The sequence below is a fragment of the Triturus cristatus genome, chromosome 2_2 (genome assembly GCF_964204655.1).
Source record: "Triturus cristatus chromosome 2_2, aTriCri1.1, whole genome shotgun sequence".
Taxonomy (NCBI): domain Eukaryota; kingdom Metazoa; phylum Chordata; class Amphibia; order Caudata; family Salamandridae; genus Triturus; species Triturus cristatus.
In genome coordinates, this window is record NC_140582.1 from 69,935,211 (window position 1) to 69,954,804 (window position 19,594).

Below are 19,594 nucleotides of genomic sequence, written 5' to 3' on the forward strand. Positions count from 1 at the left end.
CGCTCTAATTAGAGCTCTTCAGAGAGGTATAGCTTTGTCCAGACACAAGGGAGCACCCAGTATAAGTCAAAGAAATACCCTTTCAGGCATAGAGTGACGAATAAATTATGCAAAAAAGAAGCAGAGATCTCTGGGTAGTTCTCAAGTTTAGGTGGAAAGCAGCTCCTGTATGGAGCAGTCTCAACACCAGCGACATTCTAGATCTGCTCACCTCAAATGTCTGTTTTTCTATCAATATCTTTAAGCAGAGGATTAGCACAGTACCATTCATGCCGAGATAGAAAAGGACATGGGGGCATATTTACAACGAGGCGATAATGAATTATCGCCGCTTTAGCGGCCGTTTTCGGCCGAAAAGCGGCGATAATGTTATCGCTATATTAGCAAGGTCACGCTTACACGTGTAACCTTGCTTTAGCGTGGGGATTTCTAACGCCCAGCTCTTCATCTCTAATGAGATGCAAAGTGGGCGTTCCTGACCTGACCTGACATGATAGGAGAAATGTCGCTAAGCGACATTTCTCCTATCATCAAGCCCCACTCAATGAAGCATAGCGTCAGGAAAAGTAGCGATAACACCTGTTATCGCTACTTTCCTAACACCTGCTTCAGGACTGACTTAGCCATGATATCCTATTGAAGGAGGATATCATGGCTAAGTTTGTGAGTCCCTATCAACAAGCTAACGTGAGATTATCGCTGGGTTACCAGCGATAATCTCACGTTAGCCAGTTAGCGTGAGGATTTTTATTGCTATTGAGATAAGCGTTGCTAATAGCACGCTATCTCAGCGATAAAAATCGGCGCTAGCCGGTGATAATCATCCGAGCGCAAAGTGCGCTCAGCGATAATTATCGCTGGTTGTTGTTGATATGCCCCAAAGTCTTTTGCCATTTGTACAGCAAAGTCTTTAAGCATAGGACTAGCACAGTGCTGTCCTTGCCGAGCTGTAAAATGACAAGAGCCAATTACCACTCCAGGCACAGTATTACAGCTTTGAATTGGTAACATACCAATCAAGCAAACCTGAAATGAGTAAAAGCAACCCATGACACAGTGTTTCGCTCTAATTAGAGCTCTTCAGAGAGGTATAGCTTTGTATCGACACAAGGGAGCACCCAGTATAAGTCAAAGAAATACCCTTTCAGGCATAGAGTGACGAATAAATTATGCAAAAAAAAGGCAGAGAACTCTGGGTAGTTCTCAAGTTTAGGTGGAAAGCAGCTCCTGTATGGAGCACTCTCAACACCAGCGACACTCTAGATCTGCTCACCTCAAATGTCTGTTTTTCTATCAAAATCTTTAAGCATGGGATTAGCACAGTACCATCCACGCCGAGATAGAAAAGGACAAAGTCTTTTGCCATTTGTACAGCAAAGTCTTTAAGCATAGGACTAGCACAGTGCTGTTCCTGCCGAGCTGTAAAATGATAAAAGCCAATTACCACTCCAGGCACGGTATTACAGCTTTGAATTGTTAAAATACCAAACAAGCCAACCTGAAATGAGTAAAAGCAACTCCTGACACAGTGTTTCGGTCTAATTAGAGCTCTTCAGAGAGGTATAGCTTTGTCCAAACACAAGGGAGCACCCAGTCTAAGTCAAAGAAATACCCTTTCAGGCAAAGAGTGACAAATAAATTATGCAAAAAAGAAGCAGAGAACTCTGGGTAGTTCTCAAGTTTAGGTGGAAAGCAGCTCCTGTATGGAGCACTCTCAACACCAGCGACACTCTAGATCTGCTCACCTCAAATATCTGTTATACTATCAAAATCTTTAAGCATAGGATTAGCACAGTACCATCCACGCCCAGATAGAAAAGGACGAAGGGGCATATCAACAACAACCGGCGATAATTATCACTGAGCGCATTTAGCGCCAGGAGAATTATCGCCGGCTAGCGCCGATTTTTATCGCTGAGATAGCGTGCTATTAGCAACGCTTATCTCCTCAGCGATAAAAATCCTGGCGCTAACTGGCTAACGTGAGATTATCGCTGGAAACCCAGCGATAACCTCATGTTAGCTTGTTGATAGGGACTCACAAACTTAGCCATGATATCCTCCTTCCATAGGATATCATGGCTAAGTCAGTCCTGAAGCAGGTATTAGGAAAGTAGCGATAACAGGTGTTATCGCTACCTTTCCTGACGCTATGCTTCATAGCGTTAGGCTGGCTGATAGGAGAAATGTCGCTTAGCGACATTTCTCCTGTCATGCCAGGTCAGGAACGCCCACTTTGCATCTCATTAGTGATGCAAAGCTGGGCGTTAGAAATCCTGACGGTAAAGCAAGGTTTCACGCGTTAGCGTGACCTTGCTGATTAGGCGATAAAATTATCGCCGCTTTTCGGCCGAAAACGGCCACAAAAGCAGCGATAATTTGTTATCGCCTGCTTCTTGATATGCCCCGAAGTCTTTTGCCATTTGTACAGCAAAGTCTTTAAGCATAGGACTAGCACAGTGCTGTCCTTGCCGAGCTGTAAAATGACAAAAGCCATTTACCACTCCAGGCACAGTATTACAGCGTTGAATGGGTAAAATACCAATCAAGCCAACCTGAAATGAGTAAAAGCAACCCCTGACACAGTGTTTCGCTCTAATTAGAACTCTTCAGAGAGGTATAGCTTTGTCCAGACACAAGGGAGCACCCAGTATAAGTCAAAGAAATACCCTTTCAGGCATAGAGTGACGAATAAATCATGCAAAAAAGAAGCAGTGTACTCTGGGTAGTTCTCAAGTTTAGGTGGAAAGCAGCTCCTGTATGGAGCACTCTCAACACCAGCGACACTCTAGATCTGCTCACCTCAAATGTCTATGTTTCTATCAAAATCTTTAAGCATAGGATTAGCACAGTACCATCCACGCCGAGATAGAAAAGGACAAAGTCTTTTGCCATTTGTACAGCAAAGTCTTTAAGCATAGGACTATCACAGTGCTGTCCTTGCCGAGCTGTAAAATGACAAAAGCCAATTACCACTCCAGGCACAGTATTACAGCTTTGAATTGGTAAAATACCAATCAAGCCAACCTGAAATGAATAAAAGCAACCCCTGACCCAGTGTTTCGTTCTAATTAGAGCTCTTCAGAGAGGTATAGCTTTGTCCAGACACAAGGGAGCACCCAGTATAAGTCAAAGAAATACCCTTTCAGGCATACAGTGACGAATAAATTATGCAAACAAGAAGCAGAGAACTCTGGGTAGTTCTCAAGTTTAAGTGAAAAGCAGCTCCTGTATGGAGCACTCTCAACACCAGCGACACTCTAGATCTGCTCATCTCAAATGTCTGTTTTTCTATCAAAATCTTTAAGAATAGGATTAGCACAGTACCATCCACGCCGAGATAGAAAAGAACAAAGTCTTTTGCAATTTGTACAGCAAAGTATTTACACATAGGACTAGCACAGTGCTGTCCTTGCCGAGCTGTAAAATGACAAAAGCCAATTACCACTCCATGCACAGTATTACAGCTTTGAATTGGTAAAATACCAATCAAGCCAACCTGAAATGAGTAAAAGCAACCCCTGACACAATGTTTCGCTCTAATTAGAGCTCTTCAGAGAGGTATAGCATTGTCCAGACACAAGGGAGCACCCAGTATAAGTCAAAGAAATACCCTTTCAGGCATAGAGTGACGAATAAATTATGCAAAAAAGAAGCAGAGAACACTGGGTAGTTCTCAAGTTTAAGTGGAAAGCAGCTCCTGTATGGAGCACTCTCAACACCAGCGACACTCTAGATCTGCTCATCTCAAATGTCTGTTTTTCTATCAAAATCTTTAAGCATAGGATTAGCACAGTACCATCCACGCCGAGATAGAAAAGAACAAAGTCTTTTGCCATTTGTACAGCAAAGGCTTTAAGCATAGGACTAGCACAGTGACATTTCTCCTGTCATGCCAGGTCAGGAACGCCCACTTTGCATCTCATTAGTATTGCAAAGCTGGGCGTTAGAAATCCTGACGGTAAAGCAAGGTTTCACGCGTTAGCGTGACCTTGCTGATTAGGCGATAAAATTATCGCCGCTTTTCGGCCGAAAACGGCCACAAAAGCGGCGATAATTTGTTATCGCCTGCTTCTTGATATGCCCCGAAGTCTTTTGCCATTTGTACAGCAAAGTCTTTAAGCATAGGACTAGCACAGTGCTGTCCTTGCCGAGCTGTAGAATGACAAAAGCCATTTACCACTCCAGGCACAGTATTACAGCGTTGAATGGGTAAAATACCAATCAAGCCAACCTGAAATGAGTAAAAGCAACCCCTGACACAGTGTTTCGCTCTAATTAGAACTCTTCAGAGAGGTATAGCTTTGTCCAGACACAAGGGAGCACCCAGTATAAGTCAAAGAAATACCCTTTCAGGCATGGAGTGACAAATAAATTATGCAAAAAAGAAGCAGAGTACTCTGGGTAGTTCTCAAGTTTAGGTGGAAAGCAGCTCCTGTATGGAGCACTCTCAACACCAGCGACACTCTAGATCTGCTCACCTCAAATGTCTATTTTTCTATCAAAATCTTTAAGCATAGGATTAGCACAGTACCATCCACGCCGAGATAGAAAAGGACAAAGTCTTTTGCCATTTGTACAGCAAAGTCTTTAAGCATAGGAGTAGCACAGTGATGGCCTTGCCGAGCTGTAAAACGACAAAAGCCAAATACCACTCCAGGCACAGTATTACAGCTTTGAATTGGTTAAATACCAATCAAGCCACCCTAAAATGAGTAAAAGCAACCCCTGACACAGTGTTTCGCTCTAATTAGAGCTCTTCAGAGATGTATAGCTTTGTCCAGACACAAGGGAGTTCCCAGTATAAGTCAAAGAAATACCCTTTCAGGCATAGAGTGACGAATAAATTATGCAAAAAAGAAGCAGAGAACTCTGGGTAGTTCTCAAGTTTAGGTGGAAAGCAGCTCCTGTATGGAGCACTCTCAACAACAGCGACACTCTAGATCTGCTCACCTCAAATGTCCGTTTTCTATCAAAATCTTTAAGCATAGGATTAGCACAGTACCATACACGCCAAGATAGAAAAGAACAAAGTCTTTTCTCATTTGTACAGCAAAGTCTTTAAACATAGGACTAGCACAGTGCTGTCCTTGCCGAGCTGTAAAATGACAAAAGCCATTTACCACTCCAGGCACAGTATTACAGCTTTGAATTGATAAAATACCAATCAAGCCAAAGTGAAATGAGTAAAAGCAACCCCTGACACAGTGTCTCGCTCTAATTAGAGCTCTTCAGAGAGGTATATCTTTGTCCAGAGACAAGGGAGCACCCAATATAAGTCAAAGAAATACCCTTTCAGGCATAGAGTGACGAATAAATTATGCAAAAAAGAAGCAGAGATCTCTGGGTAGTTCTCAAGTTTAGGTGGAAAGCAGCTCCTGTATGGAGCACTCTCAACACCAGCGACATTCTAGATCTGCTCACCTCAAATGTCTGTTTTTCTATCAATATCTTTAAGCATAGGATCAGCACAGTACCATTCATGCCGAGATAGAAAAGGACATGGGGGCATATTTACAACGAGGCGATAATAAATTATCGCCGCTTTAGCGGCCGTTTTCGGCCGAAAAGCGGCGATAATTTTATCGCTATATTAGCAAGGTCACGCTTACGCGTGTAATCTTGCTTTAGCATGGGGATTTCTAACGCCCAGCTCTTCATCTCTAATGAGATGCAAAGTGGGCGTTCCTGACCTGACCTGACATGATAGGAGAAATGTCGCTAAGCGACATTTCTCCTATCATCAAGCCCCACTCAATGAAGCATAGCGTCAGGAAAAGTAGCGATAACACCTGTTATCGCTACTTTCCTAACACCTGCTTCAGGACTGACTTAGCCATGATATCCTATTGAAGGAGGATATCATGGCTAAGTTTGTGAGTCCCTATCAACAAGCTAACGTGAGATTATCGCTGGGTTTCCAGCGATAATCTCACGTTAGCCAGTTAGCGTGAGGATTTTTATTGCTATTGAGATAAGCGTTGCTAATAGCACGCTATCTCAGCGATAAAAATCGGCGCTAGCCGGTGATAATCATCCGAGCGCTAAGTGCGCTCAGCGATAATTATCGCTGGTTGTTGTTGATATACCCCAAAGTCTTTTGCCATTTGTACAGCAAAGTCTTTAAGCATAGGACTAGCACAGTGCTGTCCTTGCCGAGCTGTAAAATGACAAGAGCCAATTACCACTCCAGGCACAGTATTACAGCTTTGAATTGGTAAAATACCAATCAAGCAAACCTGAAATGAGTAAAAGCAACCCATGACACAGTGTTTCGCTCTAATTAGAGCTCTTCAGAGAGGTATAGCTTTGTCCAGACACAAGGGAGCACCCAGTATAAGTCAAAGAAATACCCTTTCAGGCATAGAGTGACAAATAAATTATGCAAAAAAAAGGCAGAGAACTCTGGGTAGTTCTCAAGTTTAGGTGGAAAGCAGCTCCTGTATGGAGCACTCTCAACACCGGCGACACTCTAGATCTGCTCACCTCAAATGTCTTTTTTCTATCAAAATCTTTAAGCATAGGATTAGCACAGTACCATCTACGCCGAGATAGAAAAGGACAAAGTCTTTGGCCATTTGTACAGCAAAGTCTTTAAGCATAGGACTATCACAGTGCTGTCCTTGCCGAGCTGTAAAATGACAAAAGCCAATTACCACTCCAGGCACAGTATTACAGCTTTGAATTGGTAAAATACCAATCAAGCCAACCTGAAATGAATAAAAGCAACCCCTGACCCAGTGTTTCGCTCTAATTAGAGCTCTTCAGAGAGGTATAGCTTTGTCCAGACACAAGGGAGCACCCAGTATAAGTAAAGGAAATTCCCTTTCAGGCATAGAGTGACGAATAAATTATGCAAAAAAGAAGCAGAGAACTCTGGGTAGTTCTCAAGTTTAGGTGGAAAGCAGCTCCTGTATGGAGCATTCTCAACACCAGCGACACTCTAGATCTGCTCACCTCAAATGTCTGTTTTTCTATCAAAATCTTTAAGCATAGGATTAGCACAGTACCATCCACACCGAGATAAAAAAGGACAAAGTCTTTTGGCATTTTTACAGCAAAGTCTTTAAGCATAGGACTAGCACAGTGCTGTCCTTGCCGAGCTGGAAAATGACAAAAGCCAATTACCACTCCAGGCACAGTATTACAACTTTGAATTGGTAAAATACCAATCAAGCCAACCTGAAATGAGTAAAAGCAACCCCTGACACAATGTTTTGCTCTAATTAGAGATCTTCAGAGAGGTATAGCATTGTCCAGACACAAGGGAGCACCCAGTATAAGTCAAAGAAATACCCTTTCAGGCATAGAGTGACGAATAAATTATGCAAACAAGAAGCAGAGAACTCTGGGTAGTTCTCAAGTTTAAGTGAAAAGCAGCTCCTGTATGGAGCACTCTCAACACCAGCGACACTCTAGATCTGCTCATCTCAAATGTTTGTTTTTCTATCAAAATCTTTAAGCATAGGATTAGCACAGTACCATCCACGCCGAGATAGAAAAGAACAAAGTCTTTTGCCATTTGTACAGCAAAGTATTTACGCATAGGACTAGCACAGTGCTGTCCTTGCCGAGCTGTAAAATGACAAAAGCCAATTACCACTCCATGCACAGTATTACAGCTTTGAATTGGTAAAATACCAATCAAGCCAACCTGAAATGAGTAACAGCAACCCCTGACACAATGTTTCGCTCTAATTAGAGCTCTTCAGAGAGGTATAGCATTGTCCAGACACAAGGGAGCACCCAGTATAAGTCAAAGAAATACCCTTTCAGGCATAGAGTGACGAATAAATTATGCAAAAACGAAGCAGAGAACTCTGGGTAGTTCTCAAGTTTAAATGGAAAGCAGCTCCTGTATGGAGCACTCTCAACACCAGCGACACTCTAGATCTGCTCATCTCAAATGTCTGTTTTTCTATCAAAATCTTTAAGCATAGGATTAGCACAGTACCATCCACGCGGAGATAGAAAAGAACAAAGTCTTTTGCCATTTGTACAGCAAAGTCTTTAAGCATAGGACTAGCACAGTACTGTCCTTGCCGAGCTGTATAATGACAAAAGCCATTTACCACTCCAGGCACAGTATTACAGCTTTGAATTGGTAAAATACCAATCAAGCCAAAGTGAAATGAGTAAAAGCAACCCCTGACACAGTGTCTCGCTCTAATTAGAGCTCTTCAGAGAGGTATAGCTTTGTCCAGAGACAAGGGAGCACCCAATATAAGTCAAAGAAATACCCTTTCAGGCATAGAGTGACGAATAAATTATGCAAAAAGAAGCAGAGAACTCTGGGTAGTTCTTAAGTTTAGGTGGAAAGCAGCTCCTGTATGGAGCACTCTCAACACCAGCGACACTCTAGATCTGCTCACCTCAAATGTCTGTTTTTCTATCAAAATCTTTAAGCATAGGATTAGCACAGTACCATCCACACCGAGATAGAAAAGAACAAAGTCTTTTGCCATTTGTACAGCAAAGTCTTTAAGCATAGGACTAGCACAGTGCTGTCCTTGTCGAGCTGTAAAATGACAAAAGCTAATTACCACTCCAGGCACAGTATTACAGCTTTGAATTGGTAAAATACCAATCAAGCCAACCTGAAATGAGTAAAAGCAACCCCTGACACAGTGTTTCGCTCTAATTAAAGCTCTTCAGAGAGGTATAGCTTTGTCCAGACACAAGGGAGCACCCAGTATAAGTCAAAGAAATACCCTTTCAGGCATACAGTGACGAATAAATTATGCAAACAAGAAGCAGAGAACTCTGGGTAGTTCTCAAGTTTAAGTGAAAAGCAGCTCCTGTATGGAGCACTCTCAACACCAGCGACACTCTAGATCTGCTCATCTCAAATGTCTGTTTTTCTATCAAAATCTTTAAGCATAGGATTAGCACAGTACCATCCACGCCGAGATAGAAAAGAACAAAGTCTTTTGCAATTTGTACAGCAAAGTATTTACACATAGGACTAGCACAGTGCTGTCCTTGCCGAGCTGTAAAATGACAAAAGCCAATTACCACTCCATGCACAGTATTACAGCTTTGAATTGGTAAAATACCAATCAAGCCAACCTGAAATGAGTAAAAGCAACCCCTGACACAATGTTTCGCTCTAATTAGAGCTCTTCAGAGAGGTATAGCATTGTCCAGACACAAGGGAGCACCCAGTATAAGTCAAAGAAATACCCTTTCAGGCATAGAGTGACGAATAAATTATGCAAAAAAGAAGCAGAGAACACTGGGTAGTTCTCAAGTTTAAGTGGAAAGCAGCTCCTGTATGGAGCACTCTCAACACCAGCGACACTCTAGATCTGCTCATCTCAAATGTCTGTTTTTCTATCAAAATCTTTAAGCATAGGATTAGCACAGTACCATCCACGCCGAGATAGAAAAGAACAAAGTCTTTTGCCATTTGTACAGCAAAGGCTTTAAGCATAGGACTAGCACAGTGACATTTCTCCTGTCATGCCAGGTCAGGAACGCCCACTTTGCATCTCATTAGTATTGCAAAGCTGGGCGTTAGAAATCCTGACGGTAAAGCAAGGTTTCACGCGTTAGCGTGACCTTGCTGATTAGGCGATAAAATTATCGCCGCTTTTCGGCCGAAAACGGCCACAAAAGCGGCGATAATTTGTTATCGCCTGCTTCTTGATATGCCCCGAAGTCTTTTGCCATTTGTACAGCAAAGTCTTTAAGCATAGGACTAGCACAGTGCTGTCCTTGCCGAGCTGTAAAATGACAAAAGCCATTTACCACTCCAGGCACAGTATTATAGCGTTGAATGGGTAAAATACCAATCAAGCCAACCTGAAATGAGTAAAAGCAACCCCTGACACAGTGTTTCGCTCTAATTAGAACTCTTCAGAGAGGTATAGCTTTGTCCAGACACAAGGGAGCACCCAGTATAAGTCAAAGAAATACCCTTTCAGGCATGGAGTGACGAATAAATTATGCAAAATAGAAGCAGAGTACTCTGGGTAGTTCTCAAGTTTAGGTGGAAAGCAGCTCCTGTATGGAGCACTCTCAACACCAGCGACACTCTAGATCTGCTCACCTCAAATGTCTATTTTTCTATCAAAATCTTTAAGCATAGGATTAGCACAGTACCATCCACGCCGAGATAGAAAAGGACAAAGTCTTTTGCCATTTGTACAGCAAAGTCTTTAAGCATAGGAGTAGCACAGTGATGGCCTTGCCGAGCTGTAAAACGACAAAAGCCAAATACCACTCCAGGCACAGTATTACAGCTTTGAATTGGTTAAATACCAATCAAGCCACCCTAAAATGAGTAAAAGCAACCCCTGACACAGTGTTTCGCTCTAATTAGAGCTCTTCAGAGATGTATAGCTTTGTCCAAACACAAGGGAGTTCCCAGTATAAGTCAAAGAAATACCCTTTCAGGCATAGAGTGACGAATAAATTATGCAAAAAAGAAGCAGAGAACTCTGGGTAGTTCTCAAGTTTAGGTGGAAAGCAGCTCCTGTATGGAGCACTCTCAACAACAGCGACACTCTAGATCTGCTCACCTCAAATGTCCGTTTTCTATCAAAATCTTTAAGCATAGGATTAGCACAGTACCATACACGCCAAGATAGAAAAGAACAAAGTCTTTTCTCATTTGTACAGCAAAGTCTTTAAACATAGGACTAGCACAGTGCTGTCCTTGCCGAGCTGTAAAATGACAAAAGCCATTTACCACTCCAGGCACAGTATTACAGCTTTGAATTGATAAAATACCAATCAAGCCAAAGTGAAATGAGTAAAAGCAACCCCTGACACAGTGTCTCGCTCTAATTAGAGCTCTTCAGAGAGGTATATCTTTGTCCAGAGACAAGGGAGCACCCAATATAAGTCAAAGAAATACCCTTTCAGGCATAGAGTGACGAATAAATTATGCAAAAAAGAAGCAGAGATCTCTGGGTAGTTCTCAAGTTTAGGTGGAAAGCAGCTCCTGTATGGAGCCCTCTCAACACCAGCGACATTCTAGATCTGCTCACCTCAAATGTCTGTTTTTCTATCAATATCTTTAAGCATAGGATCAGCACAGTACCATTCATGCCGAGATAGAAAAGGACATGGGGGCATATTTACAACGAGGCGATAATAAATTATCGCCGCTTTAGCGGCCGTTTTCGGCCGAAAAGCGGCGATAATTTTATCGCTATATTAGCAAGGTCACGCTTACGCGTGTAATCTTGCTTTAGCATGGGGATTTCTAACGCCCAGCTCTTCATCTCTAATGAGATGCAAAGTGGGCGTTCCTGACCTGACCTGACATGATAGGAGAAATGTCGCTAAGCGACATTTCTCCTATCATCAAGCCCCACTCAATGAAGCATAGCGTCAGGAAAAGTAGCGATAACACCTGTTATCGCTACTTTCCTAACACCTGCTTCAGGACTGACTTAGCCATGATATCCTATTGAAGGAGGATATCATGGCTAAGTTTGTGAGTCCCTATCAACAAGCTAACGTGAGATTATCGCTGGGTTTCCAGCGATAATCTCACGTTAGCCAGTTAGCGTGAGGATTTTTATTGCTATTGAGATAAGCGTTGCTAATAGCACGCTATCTCAGCGATAAAAATCGGCGCTAGCCGGTGATAATCATCCGAGCGCTAAGTGCGCTCAGCGATAATTATCGCTGGTTGTTGTTGATATACCCCAAAGTCTTTTGCCATTTGTACAGCAAAGTCTTTAAGCATAGGACTAGCACAGTGCTGTCCTTGCCGAGCTGTAAAATGACAAGAGCCAATTACCACTCCAGGCACAGTATTACAGCTTTGAATTGGTAAAATACCAATCAAGCAAACCTGAAATGAGTAAAAGCAACCCATGACACAGTGTTTCGCTCTAATTAGAGCTCTTCAGAGAGGTATAGCTTTGTCCAGACACAAGGGAGCACCCAGTATAAGTCAAAGAAATACCCTTTCAGGCATAGAGTGACAAATAAATTATGCAAAAAAAAGGCAGAGAACTCTGGGTAGTTCTCAAGTTTAGGTGGAAAGCAGCTCCTGTATGGAGCACTCTCAACACCGGCGACACTCTAGATCTGCTCACCTCAAATGTCTTTTTTCTATCAAAATCTTTAAGCATAGGATTAGCACAGTACCATCTACGCCGAGATAGAAAAGGACAAAGTCTTTGGCCATTTGTACAGCAAAGTCTTTAAGCATAGGACTATCACAGTGCTGTCCTTGCCGAGCTGTAAAATGACAAAAGCCAATTACCACTCCAGGCACAGTATTACAGCTTTGAATTGGTAAAATACCAATCAAGCCAACCTGAAATGAATAAAAGCAACCCCTGACCCAGTGTTTCGCTCTAATTAGAGCTCTTCAGAGAGGTATAGCTTTGTCCAGACACAAGGGAGCACCCAGTATAAGTAAAGGAAATTCCCTTTCAGGCATAGAGTGACGAATAAATTATGCAAAAAAGAAGCAGAGAACTCTGGGTAGTTCTCAAGTTTAGGTGGAAAGCAGCTCCTGTATGGAGCATTCTCAACACCAGCGACACTCTAGATCTGCTCACCTCAAATGTCTGTTTTTCTATCAAAATCTTTAAGCATAGGATTAGCACAGTACCATCCACACCGAGATAAAAAAGGACAAAGTCTTTTGGCATTTTTACAGCAAAGTCTTTAAGCATAGGACTAGCACAGTGCTGTCCTTGCCGAGCTGTAAAATGACAAAAGCCAATTACCACTCCAGGCACAGTATTACAACTTTGAATTGGTAAAATACCAATCAAGCCAACCTGAAATGAGTAAAAGCAACCCCTGACACAATGTTTTGCTCTAATTAGAGATCTTCAGAGAGGTATAGCATTGTCCAGACACAAGGGAGCACCCAGTATAAGTCAAAGAAATACCCTTTCAGGCATAGAGTGACGAATAAATTATGCAAACAAGAAGCAGAGAACTCTGGGTAGTTCTCAAGTTTAAGTGAAAAGCAGCTCCTGTATGGAGCACTCTCAACACCAGCGACACTCTAGATCTGCTCATCTCAAATGTCTGTTTTTCTATCAAAATCTTTAAGCATAGGATTAGCACAGTACCATCCACGCCGAGATAGAAAAGAACAAAGTCTTTTGCCATTTGTACAGCAAAGTATTTACGCATAGGACTAGCACAGTGCTGTCCTTGCCGAGCTGTAAAATGACAAAAGCCAATTACCACTCCATGCACAGTATTACAGCTTTGAATTGGTAAAATACCAATCAAGCCAACCTGAAATGAGTAACAGCAACCCCTGACACAATGTTTCGCTCTAATTAGAGCTCTTCAGAGAGGTATAGCATTGTCCAGACACAAGGGAGCACCCAGTATAAGTCAAAGAAATACCCTTTCAGGCATAGAGTGACGAATAAATTATGCAAAAAAGAAGCAGAGAACTCTGGGTAGTTCTCAAGTTTAAATGGAAAGCAGCTCCTGTATGGAGCACTCTCAACACCAGCGACACTCTAGATCTGCTCATCTCAAATGTCTGTTTTTCTATCAAAATCTTTAAGCATAGGATTAGCACAGTACCATCCACGCGGAGATAGAAAAGAACAAAGTCTTTTGCCATTTGTACAGCAAAGTCTTTAAGCATAGGACTAGCACAGTACTGTCCTTGCCGAGCTGTATAATGACAAAAGCCATTTACCACTCCAGGCACAGTATTACAGCTTTGAATTGGTAAAATACCAATCAAGCCAAAGTGAAATGAGTAAAAGCAACCCCTGACACAGTGTCTCGCTCTAATTAGAGCTCTTCAGAGAGGTATAGCTTTGTCCAGAGACAAGGGAGCACCCAATATAAGTCAAAGAAATACCCTTTCAGGCATAGAGTGACGAATAAATTATGCAAAAAGAAGCAGAGAACTCTGGGTAGTTCTTAAGTTTAGGTGGAAAGCAGCTCCTGTATGGAGCACTCTCAACACCAGCGACACTCTAGATCTGCTCACCTCAAATGTCTGTTTTTCTATCAAAATCTTTAAGCATAGGATTAGCACAGTACCATCCACACCGAGATAGAAAAGAACAAAGTCTTTTGCCATTTGTACAGCAAAGTCTTTAAGCATAGGACTAGCACAGTGCTGTCCTTGTCGAGCTGTAAAATGACAAAAGCTAATTACCACTCCAGGCACAGTATTACAGCTTTGAATTGGTAAAATACCAATCAAGCCAACCTGAAATGAGTAAAAGCAACCCCTGACACAGTGTTTCGCTCTAATTAAAGCTCTTCAGAGAGGTATAGCTTTGTTCAGACACAAGGGAGCACCCAGTATGCGTCAAAGAAATACCCTTTCAGGCATAGAGTCACAAATAAATTATGCAAAAAAGAAGCAGAGAACTCTGGGTAGTTCTCAAGTTTAGGTGGAAAGCAGCTCCTGTATGGAGCACTCTCAACACCAGCGACACTCTAGATCTGCTCACCTCAACTGTCTGTTTTTCTATCAAAATCTTTAAGCATAGGATTAGCACAATACCATCCACGCCAAGATAGAAAAGGACAAAGTCTTTTGCCATTTGTACAGCAAAGTCTTTAAGCATAGGACTAGCACAGTGCTGTCCTTGCCGAGCTGTAAACTGACAAAAGCCATTTATCACTCCAGGCACAGTATTACAGCTTTGAATTGATAAAATACCAATCAAGCCAAGCTGAAATGAGTAAAAGCAACCCCTGACACAGTGTCTCGCTCTAATTAGAGCTCTTCAGAGAGGTATAGCTTTGTCCAGACACAAGGGAGCACCCAGTATAAGTCAAAGAAATACCCTTTCAGGCATAGAGTGTCGAATAAATTATGCAAAAAAGAAGCAGAGATCTCTGGGTAGTTCTCAAGTTTAGGTGGAAAGCAGCTCCTGTATGGAGCACTCTCAATACCAGCGACATTCTAGATCTGCTCACCTCAAATGTCCGTTTTTCTATCAATATCTTTAAGCATAGGATTAGCACAGTACCATTCATGCCGAGATAGAAAAGGACATGGGGGCATATTTACAACGAGGCGATAATAAATTTTATCGCTATATTAGCAAGGTCACGCTTACGCGTGTAACCTTGCTTTAGCGTGGGGATTTCTAACGCCCAGCTCTTCATCTCTAATGAGATGCAAAGTGGGCGTTCCAGACCTGACCTGACATGATAGGAGAAATGTCGCTAAGCGACATTTCTCCTATCATCAAGCCCCACTCAATGAAGCATAGCGTCAGGAAAAGTAGCGATAACACCTGTTATCGCTACTTTCCTAACACCTGCTTCAGGACTGACTTAGCCATGATATCCTATTGAAGGAGGATATCATGGCTAAGTTTGTGAGTCCCTATCAACAAGCTAACGTGAGATTATCGCTGGGTTTCCAGCGATAATCTCACGTTAGCCAGTTAGCGTGAGGATTTTTTATTGCTATTGAGATAAGCGTTGCTAATAGCACGCTATCTCAGCGATAAAAATCGGCGCTAGCCGGTGATAATCATCCGAGCGCTAAGTGCGCTCAGCGATAATTATCGCTGGTTGTTGTTGATATGCCCCAAAGTCTTTTGCCATTTGTACAGCAAAGTCTTTAAGCATAGGACTAGCACAGTGCTGTCCTTGCCGAGCTGTAAAATGACAAGAGCCAATTACCACTCCAGGCACAGTATTACAGCTTTGAATTGGTAACATACCAATCAAGCAAACCTGAAATGAGTAAAAGCAACCCATGACACAGTGTTTCGCTCTAATTAGAGCTCTTCAGAGAGGTATAGCTTTGTACAGACACAAGGGAGCACCCAGTATAAGTCAAAGAAATACCCTTTCAGGCATAGAGTGACGAATAAATTATGCAAAAAAAAGGCAGAGAACTCTGGGTAGTTCTCAAGTTTAGGTGGAAAGCAGCTCCTGTATGGAGCACTCTCAACACCAGCGACACTCTAGATCTGCTCACCTCAAATGTCTGTTTTTCTATCAAAATCTTTAAGCATAGGATTAGCACAGTACCATCCACGCCGAGATAGAAAAGGACAAAGGGCCTCATGTAGGTAGCCAAATACCGGTCGGTAACGGCCGAAATTCGGTAAATTACCAGTTACCGACCGGTATTTAGTCAAGTGAGATGTAGGAGGCCAAAAACCTAAAATCGGTAAATATGAAGCGGTAAATACCGAGTCATGTTTACCGAGTTCTAAAATACCGATTCATATTTACCGAATACATGTTTACCGATTCGGTAAATATGAAGTGGTAAATATGAAGTGGTAAAACGGAAAAAGAGATGTAGGTAAATTCGGTATTTTAGAAATCGATGAAATTCGGTAAATAAGAGTCGGTAATTAACACAGATTGAAAGCAGGTGGTAATCATAAACAGTGCATAAAAGAAATCCCAAAATGCATCAGCGTGGACAACATGGCCGCTCTGTATGTCATTGCAAGGCGGCTACGTCTACAGGCAGCAGGACTGAGGTTTTGGAGAAGGGAGGAACGGATTTACAGACAGCGCATCACACTTTTCCAACTGACTGAGGATGAGATACATGAAAGGTACAGGCTACACCCCCAAACCATCATGGACCTAATAAGGGACCTGCACCCACTCCTGGAGCAGCCAACACCAAGGGCGCATGCCATACCACCACATGTGCAGGTACTCTGCAGCCTACATCTCCTCGCATCTGGCAGTTACCAGGTGGTGATAGCTGCGGTGGGCGGTGTATCCCAGAGTTGCCTGTCCCGTTTCTTCAGGAAGTTCCTGGATGCCATGATGCAGAGAATGCACCACTACATCAGCTGGCCAAATACACAGGCTGAGCTGCAGAAAACTAAAACTGACTTTTATCGCATGGCACAGTTCCCCCATGTAATTGGCTGTATTGATGGCACACACATCCCAATCTGCCCACCAGCTGCCACTGAGCACATCTACAGAAACAGAAAGTCCACCCACTCCATCAATGTGCAGGTCATCTGCGATGCAGGGAACATCATCACTGACATTTGTGCCAAGTTTCCTGGAAGCACCCACGACTCATACATCTTCCAGAACAGTGGGATCTACACACGACTGCTTGCCGGAGAATTTGGAGAGGGATACCTGCTAGGTAAGTAACAGTGACGCACCATGAAACTAGCAAATGTAAGTGTATTGAGGCATGTGACTGATGGTACCCTTTCACTCACCCAGGCGACAGTGCATATGCCGTGCGCTCATTCATCCTCACTCCCTACCTACACCCATCAACCCAGAGTGAGAGACGATACAACGTGGCACACAAATCAACTCGCAACGTGGTGGAGCGCACGTTTGGACTACTGAAAAGCAGGTTCCGCTGCCTCCACAAGAGCGGAGGCGCACGCCAGTACACACCCATCATCTGTTGCAAGATCATCGCCACTTGTGCAATGCTGCACAACCTTGCCACAAAGAGAGGTACAGCGGTGGAACTCACAGATTTCGAGGACAATGAGGATGATTCAGGACAGCCAGAGCCCAACGCAGATGGAGTGCCAACAGCAACAGATGGGAGAGTGAGACGGGCAGAGATCACATGCAACTATTTCTGAGTAAGTAAGGGGACACAGGCAGGTGTTGGTTGTCATGTAGTAGTTTAATTATGCGCCACTACGCCACGAAACCAAGATAATGCAAATCAGGTAACATTGCCAATTCACAAGTGTGAAGACCAGGGTTAAGTCACCCAATAGTCTATTGCTACGCGGTGCAGCATCAAAGTTTGCGGCCACGCGCTACATTGTGAGTTGGCACGGATTCAGCCTCCTCACTGGTGCCAGCCCCATGCCGCCTGCTGCTCCTGCGTGTTTCTGGGACGGGGGGTGTGATGCTGCTCCTGCTGCTGGTGTCAATGCTTTCAGCAGCATCCCCTGCACCACTTGTGGCCGCCTGACTGGTCAATAGGACCTCCAGGGCACTGGTGACCTGCACCATCCCCCTAGTGACATCGCTGCTGCAGTGGGTCAGGCCCTCCTGCATGTTCACTGAGCGCCGGCAGAGCAGTGCTGTTGCCGTCGCAATGCGGTTGAGTGCCCTGGTGTGCCTGTCTCCCCTCTGCCGTTCCCGGCGCCTTGCAGCTCTCTCTGCGTCCAACTTGCTGCACAACAGCTGCATGGACTGTGAGACGTCCCGCAGGCCCACTGCCATGTCAGAAATCCCCGCCGCCATAGCGCCAATGTTCCTGTCCATGTGTCTGAATGTTGTTCTGAGTCCCCGCACATGCCGCTGTACTGAAATTACTGCCTTCGTTTGCAGGCGCTGTTGTTTTAACATGCCGGCCTCAAGGCCCCCAAAGACCCCATGGCCGAGATGGATTGGTGGTGGAGTTTTCTCACGCGACCTGCGGCGCTGTCCTGCACCCGTGTCGGCTCCCTGTGAGGTGGAGGGACCAGTGGTATGTCTCCCATCCTGGGGCATGGGATTTGGCTCCGGGCCCCTGCTGTCATCGGAAGATGTGTGCAACACGCGCAGCCTGGCAGCAGCACGCCTCCTCGACCTCACTATTGTGGATGGTGATGTGGCCGGTGACTCCAGCAGGAGTGGTGATGCTGGCTCAGGTACTGGGGATGCAGGCGCAGGTAGTGGGGATGCTGGCTCATGTACTGGGGATGGTGGCAGTGGCAACGCTCTCTGGCCAGAACTTGTGCTGCCCGTAGCTGAACTGGATTGACGGTGTGCCCCCTCTCCTGTGCCATCTGGAGTCCTGCGCGATGTTACGTCTGTGGACAGAAATGCAACATCAGCTCAGTGTATCTGAAGGCATGCATTGCAAGCATGACAATAAATTGGTCTAAGACTCTCACATTGTCCTCTGTGTGCTTTAGGCTAATGTCTGTACCATGCATCATTGTTCTGTGCTATTCTGTTCATGGTGGGGGATCCCTGACTACATCTCCCATAATGCATTGCCTGTCTGCAGTAACACATGGACTGGAGTGGGATACTCATTTCACATTGGGGGATGTGGGATAGGGGTAGGGGGGGCTACATTGCTGTGCATTCCTCTTACCTTGTTGGGTGGCGGCTCTGGCAGAGCTGTCGGCATCCCCAAGGCCCACGACACTCTCAGGCTCGATTGTCGACTGCACCAGCTCCTCCAGTTCAGTGAGGGCAGGTGCCCTGTTAGTTCCACCTCCTGTCCGGCTGGCCTCCTTCTGGATGTCCCCCATCTTCCTCTTAGTCACGATGCGCAGGTCGTACCATCGTTTTTTTAAAACGTCTATGTCCCTGTGGGTCACTCCCACGGCATTTACCTGCGCCTGGATTGCCAGCCAAATGGTGCGCTTCTCACACTCTGCCACTTGCAGGGATTGCCTCCCAAATAGCTTCTGGTGCTGCCTCACCACCTCCTCCACTAGCACCTGGAGTTCCTTGGGGCTAAATTTCACCTTGCGCCTCCTTTCCCCTCCTGTCCTCTGGCTGGACATGGTGTAGTTTGGTCTCAAGATTCAGCCACTGGCTCCCTGCCTCTCCTCTGCACTTCAAGCCTCTCCTGAGTCTGTTGATTGTGTGCACCTGCCTGGGTGTGGCCACTTCCTACTTGGGTGGGGTTTGGTTGCACAGGATTGGCTGTTTCAGTCATGTGATTTTTTTTTCCGATTCGGTACTTTCCGATTCGGAATTTACC

General features: G+C 44.3%; 1 protein-coding gene across 1 annotated transcript in view; it reads right to left on the minus strand.

Annotated features, from left to right (window-relative positions):
* Positions 1-19,394, minus strand: part of LOC146861866 (uncharacterized) — a 96,403-nt gene extending 77,009 nt beyond the window's left edge. The window contains exons 1-2 of the mRNA XM_085643041.1: positions 18,977-19,394; positions 18,062-18,686 (exon numbers count right to left, since the gene is read on the minus strand). Coding sequence (XP_085499167.1) covers positions 18,062-18,686; positions 18,977-19,394 — 1,043 coding nt within the window. The remainder of the gene's footprint in view (positions 1-18,061; positions 18,687-18,976) is intronic.
* Positions 19,395-19,594: the final 200 nt, after the last annotated feature.